At 46.7% G+C, this 14,259-nt stretch overlaps 1 protein-coding gene across 2 annotated transcripts in view; it reads left to right on the top strand.

Moving 5' to 3' along the window:
* Window positions 1-14,259, top strand: part of LAMA5 (laminin subunit alpha 5) — a 190,394-nt gene that overhangs the window by 165,445 nt on the left and 10,690 nt on the right. For both annotated transcript variants that reach the window (XM_035123974.2, XM_035123973.2), the window contains exons 59-72: window positions 122-301; window positions 1,799-1,941; window positions 2,954-3,139; window positions 3,477-3,613; window positions 3,969-4,122; window positions 5,309-5,442; window positions 6,522-6,684; window positions 7,306-7,437; window positions 9,197-9,348; window positions 9,923-10,055; window positions 10,361-10,501; window positions 10,992-11,122; window positions 11,255-11,422; window positions 13,763-13,895. In XM_035123974.2, the coding sequence (XP_034979865.2) occupies window positions 122-301; window positions 1,799-1,941; window positions 2,954-3,139; window positions 3,477-3,613; window positions 3,969-4,122; window positions 5,309-5,442; window positions 6,522-6,684; window positions 7,306-7,437; window positions 9,197-9,348; window positions 9,923-10,055; window positions 10,361-10,501; window positions 10,992-11,122; window positions 11,255-11,422; window positions 13,763-13,895 (2,087 nt within the window). The remainder of the gene's footprint in view (window positions 1-121; window positions 302-1,798; window positions 1,942-2,953; window positions 3,140-3,476; window positions 3,614-3,968; window positions 4,123-5,308; window positions 5,443-6,521; window positions 6,685-7,305; window positions 7,438-9,196; window positions 9,349-9,922; window positions 10,056-10,360; window positions 10,502-10,991; window positions 11,123-11,254; window positions 11,423-13,762; window positions 13,896-14,259) is intronic.

Genomic DNA, 14,259 nt, shown 5'->3' with positions numbered 1-14,259 from the left:
GCCCTAGGCTCTCTGGGGTTTAACCCACAGCGCCACCCGTGCTCCATAGAACACATACATTAAACATTTAAAAATTCCCTTCTGTGTCTTTGGTTACAACTTACCTTCTTTCCTTCGCAAGATGGCACATCGGAGGCCATCCAGAGGGCGAAAGACGCTGCTGCGGAGGCTAGTGAAACAGTGTCTAGAATGGAAGGTAGACTGAGCGATATGAAGAAGAATCTTGATGAATGGAAGGAACAATATGGGGACCTTAAAAGCAACGATTTAAATCAAGCTGTTCGAGATGCCAGGAACACAGGTACATAACAGTCAGGTTTAAATATACCTGTACTCTTTTGGAGGTGTGTGGGGGGGGGGGGGGTAAAGTGGAGACTGGTATGAAGATGATCAAAATCAGGGGTCAGCAAACTTTTTCAGCAGGGGGCCAGTCCACTGTCCCTCAGACCTTGTGGGGGGGCCCGGCCTATATTTTGGAAAAAGAATATGAATGAATTCCTATGCCCCACAAATAACCCAGAGATGCATTTTAAATAAAAGGACACATTCTACTCATGTAAAAACACGCTGATTCCCGGACCGTCCGTGGGCTAGATTTAGAAGGCGATTGGGCCGCATCCAACCCCCGGGCTTTAGTTTGGGGACCCCTGATCAAAATGCTTTGGATCCATTGAAAAGCAAACTGAATGAATTTCTAACTATTGTTATTTCTTTTCTGTTCAATGTCAAATGTGAAAAGGCCAAATAGGCTCCTTTCATTTCTTACCTACTGTACACTTTTTTTCTCATTAACATCCCAGCAATGGTCCGTTCCACTGTTTGTACTTGATTTGTAATTGTTTGTGTTTTATGCCATTGATTCTTTTTCTGGCAGGGTGCTAAAGTGAAAAAATATATAATAAATTGTTCCCTTTTTTTGCCCTCTGGCCTTTCAACATAGGCCAGGCACCCCCGAACTTTGGCCCTCCAGATGTTTTGGACTACAATTCCCATCTTCCCCGACCACTGGTCCTGTTAGCGAGGGATCATGGGAGTTGTAGGCCAAAACATCTGGAGGGCCAAAGTTTGGGGATGCCTGACATAGGCCATTTAGGTAATTAACCACCTGCTATATTCTTTCTCCCAGTCAGTAAATAATTTCAGCTTCTCCTATGCCCTGCTTTATTATATGTCGGTGACTACTGGGACAGGCAATCACATTGTCAGAACACATAATTAATATGAGTCTATAGCCAGGAATGAAATCCGTAATTTTTCTGCAGTTGCGTCTGTGGCAGTGACTTGACCATTCAACGGGGATCTTGTTTAAGAGAGGACCGGAATAAAAATGGCAGTAAGAGAGCTTGCAAAAGGGGTTGCCGTGTTGTGCGAGGTTGTGTCTGCTTTTTACAGTCTGGCATGGTTGCTTATAAGATCATTGTTCCAGAAGAGCAGCTATCACTGAGCTTAAGACAGTTTGGACATTCAAAATTCCAAAGATATAACTTTCTATAATTCTCCTGAATTATAAGCATAAGACAAGCATGTGCAGGTCAGGTTCTGACCTATTAAACTGAGAGTGGTAGCTCAGCAGGAGCTCAGCAAGCTTGCAAGCGACAGTCCCCTTTTTTTGAGGTGAGGCAGCTAGCACTGTCCCGATCCAGCAGGCTGGATCCTACTTTTCAGGTGTCAATATCCTGCTTCCCAAAAATGTGCCTACTCCTTCTTTGAACTCCCTTTCTACTCTCAGCTGTTAGTCCTGTGCCTGTTCTCTGGTTCATGCTGTCCTATTGGGTTCGTTTTCTTCCCTGCCTTCCAGTCTCAAGCCTTGAGAGCACCCTCCCATTGCTCCTGGGAAAGCTGAGCAGTTTGGAGAACAGAAGGAGCCACAACGCAACCGTTTCAGACAACATCCTGCGGGTGCGCCAGCTGATCTCGCTGGCCCGGAATGCCGTCAGTAAGGTACAGACACAGAGAGTCGCAGCGACAGCTGATAACCCTCTTCACTTCTACTCCAGGGCTCAAAAGCAGACCTCTACCTTGTTCCAGAAACCCCGGAGAGAAGGTTCCAGCTTGGCTTAAATGTTGCCTTGCGCCCAAGTAGGTTCACCGGCCAGGAATAGGAAGCTTGTGGCCCTCTGGGTTTGGCAGTCTGCAGCTGCCATCAGCCCCGACCATTGGCCATGTTTTGGGTTGGGTCTGATGGGAGAGTTGGAGCCCAATGTCATCTGGAGGGCCATGAGTTTCCCCATTTGTGTCTTGTGACAGTCCTTGGAAATTTTAAAACATTCAACCAGAAATGAGAGAACAGATCTTTGCAGGGCCAGTGGAGGATTTGACTTAAAGAATTGGAAGGGGCCACGAGGCTCATCTAAGCCAATCCCCTGCAGTGCAGGAATCTTTCGCCCAATGTGGGGCTCGAACCTCATGCTCTGCCAACTGACCTATCCCTTCCCCAAACAGTTTTTATTCCAACCACCAGGAGAAGCTTTGAACCTGCCAGGATGGGCAGGCATTCAGCGCAAGAAGATTGTGCAGTGAAGGTTTTTAAGGATGGAATCAAAATTTTAAAAATTCCTTCCAGTAGCACCTTAGAGACCAACTAAGTTTGTCATTGGTATGAGCTTTCGTGTGCATGCACACATACCAATGACAAACTTAGTTGGTCTCTAAGGTGCTACTGGAATGAATTTTTTAAATTTTGTTTCGACTACGTCAGACCAACACGGCTACCTACCTGTAACTAGATTTAAGGATGGAGATAGGGGTTGTAGTCAATGGAAGTTTTCATCAATAGCAGACCTTACTTTGGGGGCTGAATGAGCTTTACTGAGTCGTCATGTTCATTAATTTCAGTGGGTCTCCTTCTGAGTGAAACTGAGCTGAATATTACAAGTGCAACAGAGTCTACCTTTCAGATCCCTTCCTCGGAGACAATGTCAGCCTCTGTTGGTTTGATCTCTTGGGCTTCTAGATCAAAGTCCCCGTGAAGTTCAATGGAACGTCAGGTGTGCAGATCCGGACTCCCAGCAACCTTCAGGATTTGGCTGCCTACACTTCGCTCAAATTCTACATCCAGAACCCAGAGCCCAAACCGAGGCAGAGGCGTCAAAATGGAGATGACCCGGGGCGCTTTGTGTTGTACCTGGGGCACAGGAATGTAAGTACATTTGCTTCTGTGAAAGAGAATATGAGAAGCATGGCACAGGGGGGGGGGGCAATTGCACAGCATCTTCACATGCTGTTGTCACTGCTTGATAATGGTGTATCTGCATGCAGATAAAAAGCCATTTTTGGGCACAGTCATGTCGGGTATGTGATACCAAGTATGTAGCCATGATTAAGGTGAGCAGCAAGCTGTGCAAACTGTTGAGTTTGTACATCCAAAGCTGGCTTTGCAGTCCGTAACCAGCACCAAGAGAGCTGCCCAAGGGATGGCCTTGGCAAGGAGATGTCAAGCATTCCTGGTGACTTGCGCTTGTACTGTGCATATCCAGGGCACTGGTGACTACATGGGCATCATCCTGAAAGACAGCAAGGTGCAATGGGTCTACAGACTGGGGGATGAAGAACCAACACATCTATCTGTTGATCAAGAAATTGGAGAGCAATTTGCAGCAGTCAGCATCAACAGGTATGGAAAGGGAGAAGGTGGGAGAAAAGTGTGTGTGTGTGTGTGTGTGTGTGTGAGAGAGAGAGAGAGAGAGAGAGAGAGAGAGAGGGAACGAACATTCTAATACAGTATTTCTTTGTTTAGAATGTGGGACATTGCATGTTGGGTAAGAAGACTCACGCCATTCATTTCTGTTTGGGAAATAAAAATTGCTCTGAAGTTTAGGATTTCCTGCTCTGCTCTTTCAGCCCAGAGCTGTTCCCCTGGGAGGCCTGGCAAGTGGCGTATCTAAGGAAAGAGTTTCCTTTGTGCCTGTTTTATTTAGCCTCTGCTCTTTGCATTGTTCAGTCTTATCTCCTTCCATCCCACCTTGCAGGATTTTGCAGTACGGGCACATGTCTGTGACAGTGGAGAAGCAAACGTTGCACGAGACAAAAGGCGACAGCGTTGCCAAAGGAGAGCAGGGACTGTTCAACTTCAAGCCCCAGAACGTGGTCTTGTACGTGGGCGGCTACCCCTCCAGCTTCACGGTGAGATGGGCTGGCCAGACTAGTAGTGGCGGGGGGGGGGGGAGAGAATGGAGTGGTGATGCTCTTCCTGCCGTTGTTGTAACACCAGATCACCAACTCCAGTAGCAGCCATTTGTGGTTTGGGTCAGGCAAGCCTTTACTGTTGCACATGGCATTTTCAGCAGGGACCTTCATTGAGCAATACTAAGCACATAGCCAAGTGTATTTCAAAACACCTGTTTTAATTGTGTGCAACACTCCACAGGGAACAACACTCTGTTGCCTTTTACTGAAATGGGAAAATTAATGTTTTCCTGATATAAAGCATGAAATGCCCTTGATTTCCAGCACAGAATGATTAAATGATCCAAAGATTCTCCCCTACAATGTATGGCTCGCTTCCCAGATAAATTCATATTTCAGCTAATAACACAGTCAGCTTGGCACGTGTCATTAATAAATCTTGTGGGGTTGCATATGATGGCTGTAAGATACTGTTTCTAGCAGCCTGAAAGCACTGCCTGGGAGAATGCTTTTTAACTGTTTGTATAATGCTTTAAAAATGTTTTAAGACCTCCTTTGCTTGGGGTTTTTGAACAGGTGTTGAATGGCCACCTGTCAGGAATTCTTTAGTTGTGATTCCTGTACTGCAGAGGATTGGGCTAGATGCATAGCTGCCAAGTTATCCCTTTTTTAAAGGGATTTTCCCTTATGCTGAATAGGCTTCCTCACGAGAAAAGGGAAAACTTGCCAGCTATGGCTAGATGACTCTCTGGGTCCCTTCCAACTCTGCAACTCTATGCCTGACGTGTTTGCTGTGCTGTAGCTCCTTTGGAAGGGAAGGTGGGATATAACCAATAATAACCCCCAAGCAACCTCATCATTGATTGTAACTGGCAGCAGAAGCCTGGCCAATCAACATGCTTACTGATGGATCTACTCCTGGGATGAAGATCAGGTTTTGTAGGTTCATTAGGGGGGGGGAAGCAGCAGACAGCCCTATGGGTGGGAAGAGGAGGCTGGGACTGCAGAATCACAAAGGGTTTAGGCATCTTAAACGGAAAGCGAGTCCATGTAGAGATGGAGGCAGCCAAGGAGCAGCTGTACCCAGGGTGCCGGAGGGGATTGGGTGGGGCCCACCAAATTGAAATAGAAGCGTCTCACCCATCCCAGCCGTGAACCTGGACGCTTCCTCTCTTATCCACAGCCTCCAGCACCCCTGCGCTACCCTAACTACAAAGGCTGCATAGAGATGGATTCTCTCAACGAAGAAGTCGTCAGCCTGTACAACTTCCAGCGCACCTTCCATTTGGACACTGCCGCCCAGAGGCCGTGCACAAGGTGAGCTGAGCCCACAGCAAGGGATGTCAAGCCCATGACAGTGACTTGCTGGGGCAGTGCGAGGCGAGGACGTTTCAGAGGCTTTAGCCACGGAGAGAGCAGAGGCGACATGGATGCTCCACTCAGACCTCCTGCATTTTCTACAAAGCCTAAAGATACGTCGCTTCATTTGCTTGAGAGATGCCGGCAGTTTGCTGAGCTCAGGCACAAGCTTTGGCTGCACCTTTCAAGTAAACAAGCAAGCAAGTAAAAAGCCTGTAGCAGAATATATCTACACATCCTCAGCTCCTAGGGCCAGAAAACTTACTTTTAAAAATAAGTTTTTGTAAGTCTGAGATTTTCATGATCCCACAGATATCTTAGATTATTTGATTGTTTCATATGTAACCTGTACTTTCTTGAAGTGTGCTGCTTACATGTGCTCCCCTGGCGTTTTATTTATTCTTACTCAGAGGGGTATTCAGCTTAATCGCAGCTTGCCAGCTGTTGCAAAGAGCTGCCGGGCTCTAGCAATATGCAACTTTCTGCTAATTTCCAGGTCTTTACCTCTCCACAGTATGAGACACTCCTGAAAGCAAAAACTACAGTCTTTCCCTTCAAAAACTTGTTTCCCCATTTTTGAGGCTTAGATTATTATTTTTTAAAGATAAAAGTAGCAGCATGACTTCTGTGTTTCTAGAGCCCACTTGCATAGATTTGCCATGGATGTGGGGACTTTTTGTGTGAAAGAGAAAATAACTTGCAATATCAGGATTTGAAGATTGAAAACAATACTGGTTGATGGAAGATAGAATGGTTGGTTTTTAAGGAATGAATATTATATGTAGCTGCGGGACAGAGAGTCCTTATTTTTATTTATTTCTGTAGTTTCCCCTCTCTTTCCCCTTTCCCTTTCTCCTTTTCTTGTCTTTCCTTCTTTCTTTGCTCTTCATTAGACTAAGTAGCTGTCTTATCTTAGTATATGACAAAAAGATCCTTTGCAATGGGTGTGCATTCTTGTAGATCTGTGAAAAAGTATAAATAAACAGGTTAATTAAAAGAAAAGAATTGCCACCTTTTTAACTTCTCCATTCTTTTAGGTCTAAATCAACAGGGGACCCCTGGCTGACTGACGGCTCCTATTTCGATGGCACCGGTTATGCAGAGATCACGTTTGAGGGCCAGAGTGGCTCCTTCAAGCGCTTTGAACTAGAGATGCGGCTGGTGTCGCACAATGGGATCCTTTTCTTCCTGAAATTTCAGGCAAGCGTTGCTTTGAATTGTCGACCGTTACTGTTCTGGCGAGGGTGGGGCTTCCCAGCTAAAAGTCCCATTTGGACTGTGAGTGGTGTTAGATGTAAGTGGAGGGGGAAGTGAATATTGGGGTGGGGGGTGGGAATAATTGCACGTGGCCTGGCTCAGAGGAAGCATCAGGGAGCAAAATGGGCATCCTCTCTGCACTTGGGCACCATTTGATATCATTGCACCATAGCCGAGTCCCCAGTTTAGATGGGGTTTTGCTCTATAGCTTACTTAGTGTCGTGGTTAATTTACTTGGACCAAAACCTTAGGACAGAGTTTCCCCAACTTGGTCCCCAGCTGTGTTTTTGGACTACAATTCCCACCATCCTTACCAAGCTAAGGATGATGGGGAGTTGTAGTCCAAAAACAGCTGGAGACCCAAGTTTGGGAAACCTTGCCCCATGGGTACACTGTGCTTGGATCTTGCTCTTCTTTCTTTGGTTTTTAATTTTTTTTCCCCTCTTTCCAACAACCTGGAGACCACTTCCTCTTTCCAGGGCAAGAACACTGAACCATGTGCAAGGGGAAGGCAACATTCAGGATCGATAGGACTGAAAGGTGCTTCTCGCTTTTCCTCCACAGAGACAGCTCATCTGCTTGGCTGTTCAAGAAGGAAAGCTGGTGCTCTACTATGACTTTGACGGAGGCCTGAAGGTGGCCCAAGCCTCCAAGGAACCTGCAGCACTGGTAGCCAGCAGCAATACAGATAAAGTGGTAAGGCGGGAAGAGCCCTCCGTACTTGGATTGGGCGAGGGGAGGGTCTCACACGCCCTTTCCCAGAGGGTCCCAGGGCAGGGTGCAGAAAGCCACACACTGTAAAGCGCTGGCTCCCTCACTGCCTTTGCCGTTTAGGGACTGGACTTTTTGCATTTTCCATGCAGTCACTTATTTGCGTCATCGTAGAATGATTGTGGACTATTCCCACCAGCCACCAAGAGCCTGGTCTTCAAAACTATTCTGATTCTTGACCGGGTACCTTGTTGGTTAGAGTTCACTGGAGGACGCCTTTGGGAATATAATGGAGAGGAATTTACAGTGCTGGCTCATCCTCTTGGCTCAGGAAACTTGCTTGAGGACAATGTTTCAACTTCTGGGTACACGTATCTGCCAGAATGCTCGTTCCATGTTCACTTAATGAGATATCACATTGATCGAGGTCACTCATATCCCCATATAAAGGTGGAAGGCTATTTGTTCCATCTCCCTCAGCTAGGATCATTTTCTGAACAGAAACATAGCTATTATTCACATAAAATAAACTCAAACTTGGGGTGTGTTTGTGTGTGTGTGTGTGTGTGTGTGTTAAGGACAGAAAAAAATCTGGAATTAGCTTGGCACAAATATAAAACCAGCTGGTGCATGAGGCTGTTATGACTGTTAAATTCAGGAGTAGGATGCCGCAGCACGTGCCATAGCACTGGCCTTGCTAAAGAAATATTTATGGCATAAAAACAGCAAAACAGCTCACAGCTAAGGATGGATGACAAATTCCAATCTTAAATTCATTCCCTTATGTTTCTGCATTAACTGATGTAGTGTTTTGTTTTGTTTTGTTTTAAAGTCCTTACAAAGATTTGTCAGCATTTTAATGTGCCTTTCACCTACCGTGTTTCTCCAAAAATAAGACACCGTCTTATATTTATTTTTCCTCAAAAAAAAACACGGTGGCTTATTTTCAGGGGATGTCTTATGTTTTTTTATTAAGTATGGTACAGTTTAACCTACAAGGTTAAACTGCCTATCCCTATCACTATGGCTTATTTTCGGGGTATGGCTTATTTTTTGGGTATGACTTATTTTCGGAGAAACACGGTACAGTATTAGAACAAAAAAAGGTACCTGAGCAGTTTACAGCAAAAATCTAAAATGTTACACTAAAAATGAACAACATGAAAATTTAAAATATTAGTTAATCAGGTTTTTTTATATATATAAAAAAAGAACCACCCACAACCCATACTTTTAGTTAAAATGCTAACATAACATGCCTTGGCAGGCTAGATGAAACAAAAAGGCTTTTAGCTGTTGACTAAAACAGTACAGTAAAGGCACCTGCCTGAAATAAACGGGGCAGCGAGTTCCAAAGATGGGTTTAGCCACACAAAAGGATCTACTTCATACAAAAGCAGAAGGACCATTGTGTGTCACTTGCAGCAGCCAGTCCTGCAGATCTAAGGAGCCAAGTGGGCGCTCATGGACGGGAGGCAGTCCTTCAGGTAAACTGGCCCCAAGCTCTTAAGGGCTTTGTTTACTCTCATGTTGAGCCTGTCCACGTCACAACTCGATGGCCAGTGCAGATCTCTGAGTAGGGATGTTACCTGCTTGACACGGGGGTCAGGCTCCCATCAGTCATTGTGCCACAGAAATCTTACCTTAGGTCGCCGTGACGCTTGCCTTCTAATTTCTTTGGGGACAAGTGGCCCCTAGTTCCAGCAGACATTATCCATGCTTGTTTGTTTTTGTCTGATTCCAGATCCAAATATTCCTCCACAAAATGGGTTCCAAGGACCGCGTTCTGGTGCGCCTGGAGCAGTCTACCGTCTTCAATGTGGAGCAGGAGAACAAGTTGCAGAGTGCCACTTCCTACTTCCTGGGTGGTGCGCCCACCTCCATTCTGCCCGAAAGGTAAGGCTTTTGTGTCATTCGGCACCCGGGGTAGGCTTAAATTTCCTCTCTTCTGTATTTGTCATCGTGTTTCCTTACAAGGGCCACACTTTCATGCTCAGCATTGCAGAGACTTCTGGGTCAGACCTCGTTTTACAATCCCTCACTGGCCGTTTGGTTTTACAAAGTGCTTATGGGAGGCAGGGATAGAGTTTTACATCGGCTTAAAAAAAAACAAAAACCACAGACCCTGTTTTGGGGTTCAGCACTTGATACTGCCGTTTTCTCCAGGTCCGTTATCGCAGCTGTGAGATTTGGGTAAAGAGGAGCTTGGGTTGCACTTGCCATGCTCACAGTAGACACATTGAAACTGAGGGACAGAACTAAAGTGGGTCCATTGATTTCAGTGGGTCTGTTCGAAGTCAGACTTGGTTGCTTGCAATTCTCGGGTTCAGCAGCTTTGTTTACTGCCTCTTCTGCCTCCTTTAACTCTCTCTGCCATCAGACACCTTGTATGGAACCCCACACAAGCTCTTAGACAGCCAAAACTGCTTCCCTCCCCACCCGACATTTTCAGTATGACTTTTTTTTTCAGCCTGAAGAAAATATTCCCCAAAGGCGGATCCATCCGAGGATGCATGAAAGGGTTGAAGGCTCTTGGAAAATATGTTGACTTAAAACGTATGAACACCACGGGAGTGAGTTACGGCTGTACCTCAGACCTCCTGGTGAGTAGGACGTGTTTGGCCCGTTTGCTGTGCTTGCCCCTAAGAATCGCACCGTTTTAATCACCTGCCTGCGATTCGAAATTGTTTTTACGTATGGTTTTTTTAAATTGCTTATCGTTTCGGGGTGGGAAGCAATTCAGACATGAAAATAAATGCACCAGACATTCAGCTGGGAAGCTCACAAGCAGGTCAGCGACTGAAAAAGTACATTGGAAGGGACTTCCCCATATGTGTGTCTACTCAGGGGCAAGTCTCATTGCTGCATGGGTTCTATTGGTATTGCAATCGTTCTGTCGCCTTCGCAGGTGGCTCGCTCGGTTAAACTTCACGGCCACGGCTTCTTGACGATGTCGCTGCAGGATGTGCCCTCTTTGCAAGATTTCTACACTGGTTTCAGCTTCCGCACCACCCAAAGCCGTGGCTTGATGTTCCACCATGTTACAGAGGTATGCCTTCCCTGCGTCTCTTGGCTGATGTCCCACTGTAGCACCCATCAACTCTCCTAAGTGGCTGATGGGCACGAATCGTTCCTAGCACTCCTTTCCTCCCATTGAGAACCAGTGTAAGAGAACACTTAAGTGTCGTGGAAGATACACATCCTATTCTTTCCCTTTGTTAGATGCTCCACGATTTGTGTCATCTTGGCACAACGGGTGACCTCTGAAAGCTTGACTGCCACTTGTATTCCCAAGGGAGGAAGACTTTCTATTTCCTACTCAGTTGCCCCATCTCACAGCTCTGGCTGGATCTTCTTCAAGCTTTGTCTGTTGTGAGAAAAGTGTCAATTTCTGTGCCTTTGTGTTCTGTATGCTCTGGAACGGAAAGACACGTTGCTGTACCTGGAACCTCATTTCACCCTTGATATGGTGAAATTGCTCTGAGTTTGCCGAGGGCCTGTGACACATACATAAGTTATTCTCCTCTTTGTCTTTCTAGGAGGGTACCTGCCAGGTTTCCTTGCAGAATGGCAGAGTGGCCGTTAGCGTCCTCTCTACAGAGCTCACCACCAAGAACGCATATGCAGACGACACAAGCCACTATGTTGCTCTCTACAGCGACTCCGCAGGGTATACCTTTCAGAGCCACCCTTTTCTGCTGCATGTTGGTTCATGGCATCCCCTTCTTCCCCAGCACAGGGGGAAGAGGGACTGGCACAAATGAATCATGTCTCCTTGAAACCAAATGTGTTTTCATTCCAGAGTCCGGCTTTACGTTGACGATCAGCTTCAGGGAAGCCAACCGGGCCCTGATCGCCACAGGAGGCAGAAGCGGCAAGATGAGCTGGCCGTCTTTCAGCTAGGAGGCATGCCTGAAGCCGGCGAAATCGGCAACCTCACAGGGTGCATCGGGAATGTCTTTGTCAGGAGGTGAGTGGGGACAAGGTCTTGTGTTCCTCTCATACCCAAAAAGGGTGGTTCCCCAGGAGGAGTGATTAGCAGTCATGGCGTGGGAAGTGGGGCCCCACCGGCTGCAGTGACATCACGCAACAAGGGTTGGGCAGGAAGCACGGTGGCAAGGATGGGGGTGCGTCTGCAGCCATGGCCGTCAAGGGAGAAAATGTCCTCTCGGGGCTCCAGGATAACCTGAACAAAACAGCAAAATTGGAAAAGAGGCTTGGTGAGAGAGGCATGGCCAGGACCTAATTAATCTGCCCTCATTAAAGCCCTGCGAAGATTGAGAAGACTGGAGCATCTTGGAGTGAAGAAACAGCCCGCAAAGACGGAATAATGTGGTCTCCTGGGAGAAAGCAATTAAAAGTCTCTGTTGTCTAAGCAGGGTGGGGAGGGTTACTTTGGGCAAAAGCAATAGATTGAGACTGAGGCTAGCAGGCAGAGAGGATATGTCAAGACAAAAGATTAAGCAACCAGAGGATATGACAATGCAAGATCCCCACCACAGTTTGATTGGGTAATCGTAGGGAGCAAAGGTGACGGCCATGAGCCAATCGAGACAGGGTATCCAAAGTCCACATCATATTTGGGCTCAAGTGCCAATGAAGTTCTGTACAAAACCGAGGTGCAGGAAGCTGTTCGAGAGCAGATGACTATTTATTAGGTTACTAGTGGGACAGTGCCAGTTGGAAAGGAGGCTTTTGCCTCCCCAGGACTAATGAATGATCAAATGCAGACGCATGCTCTTGTTGGCAGCTGGCAAATAGATCAGGTGCCTAGCTATGCATCAGCGCACCTCCAGAACTCTTTCCCATTTCAGACCCTGAGGAATAAGTGTCTGCTGTTAAATGAGGATAGCAAGTTTATATCAAGCATCGGCCAAAGTTTGCTTCCTCTGTGCACTTATCTAAGATTCCCCTGTTGCACACCAACCTGTGGAAGGACGCCAGAGGAATCAGGGAGTTCAGCCGCATTGTAGAACTTAATTAACTTCATTAATGGCAAATGCCTGCCCTCTTGTTCACTTTGCAGTGCCACTAGTAGCCTCCAACCATAGCTGGCTAGTCCAAGGATTTGCCCAGTGTTGCTATCCAGGCATCCTAAAGTGCACCTCTGTGTTACGCTACTGATTCTATAATCAATTTTCACTGCAGTCATTTCATTTCGAATTCATACATCTTGAGGGCTTTGAATTTCAGCTGGAAGCTGAAATAAAGCATCACCTTCTTTGAAAGCAACAATATTGATACAATCATACCTCGGGTTACAGACGCGCCAGGTTGCGTTTTTTTGGGTTGTGCAAACGGGTTACTTCTGGGTTTTGGCGCTCGCGCATGTGCAGAAGTGCCGAATCGCAACCCACATGTGTGCAGATGCGGTGCTGCGGGTTGCGAACGTGCCTCCCGCAGGGATCACATTTGCAACCCGAGTGTCCACTGTAGTTGTTTGGACTAAATAGCCATGGCAAGTTTGGGTTTTCTGGTTGGTTACAATTCTTCAGATCAGGTCTGATGCCACGGCTGTACTTGGGTGTTGCCTGCTGATTTCACCATTCATCTACATTGATGTTCCATACTTCAGCATGCACCTGCTTAGGAGCTGCTGCACTTCATCATGTGGGAATTGGCAGCAGTGCAACACACACACATGCATGCGTGCACACACACACACACACACACACACACACACACACGCTTCTCTTTCTCTTTGGCGATCACTCATACCCGTGTAAGATTGTCTTCCATAAACACGGTTTTAACAATGGGTCCGTAAGTGACTGTAGAGGCCAATTCTGGATCCACACATCCTTCCACAGTGGGGACATTGGTTTCCAGGCGGGAGTTAATTACACACACACACAGCTCTGCTGGGGTAAAACTCCTTGCTCTGAGACATAAGCCTTGTTCTCCCTCGTGTGGCCTAACTTTTGCAAATGCACAGATCCTGGATCATCTACACAGGTTGTGTTGCTGTTGTCAAAAGTAAAATAAAATACAACATTTGGGGTTCAGGAAGAGTCTGGAATGAGAACGAAGATGCAGACCTAAGATGATGCCAGGCAGGAACAGAGCAGGTGCAGTCTACAATGTCCTTCTTGAAGATCAGCTGCAGGCAGATACAATATTGTGGGTTAATGAAATAAGTGGAATTTGGTTGTTGTCCATACATGACAAGGACAATTAATCCACAAGAACCGGAGAGTTGCTTTGGTTCCAGGATGAGTTAATATAGTCAGAAAGGCCTCTGCCAGCTTCTTGCCATCTGGCTGTGGTCCTGGCTGAACAGCTGCTGAGCTCCTTTCCCTTTCTGCAATAGGAAATCAGACCCGCAGATGGTCGTGGACCTGCAGCAGAGCACCAAGAACGTCAACGTGACCATGAACTGCCCCAGGGATCGGCAGCCCCAGCAGATGAGGGCATCGGAGAAGAAGGGCAAGTGGAAACCGAAGGTGATGGAAATATTTGCAGCTGCCCTTTCCATTCCCTAAAAGTGTCTACAGATGCAGTAGCCGTTAACTATAGGGACAGAGACAAGAGGACCAGCCTGCAGCCTGTGCTGCTTTTTGTTCTGAAATATTCAGAAGCACCCTGGGAAATGTTCAGAGCAGCTCTTCCCCATTGCCTGCTAGGCCCTCACCTAGGCTCATGGTCCAAGCAAGGACTCCTGTGTATGGATTTCCCTTATTTTGGTTTCACAAAAGTGCATCCGTTCCACCCACAGAAGAAGTCAATATGGGAATGTGTTGCTTGGGAAGATAGCTTCTATCCAGCTGCCCTTCCCTCTCTGGCAAGCATGCACTCCATTCACACACA

This window comes from Zootoca vivipara, chromosome 7, assembly GCF_963506605.1.
Source record: "Zootoca vivipara chromosome 7, rZooViv1.1, whole genome shotgun sequence".
Lineage (NCBI taxonomy): Eukaryota > Metazoa > Chordata > Lepidosauria > Squamata > Lacertidae > Zootoca > Zootoca vivipara.
The sequence above is the reverse complement of the archived record's forward strand: the minus strand, read 5'-3'. Positions and strand labels throughout refer to the sequence as shown.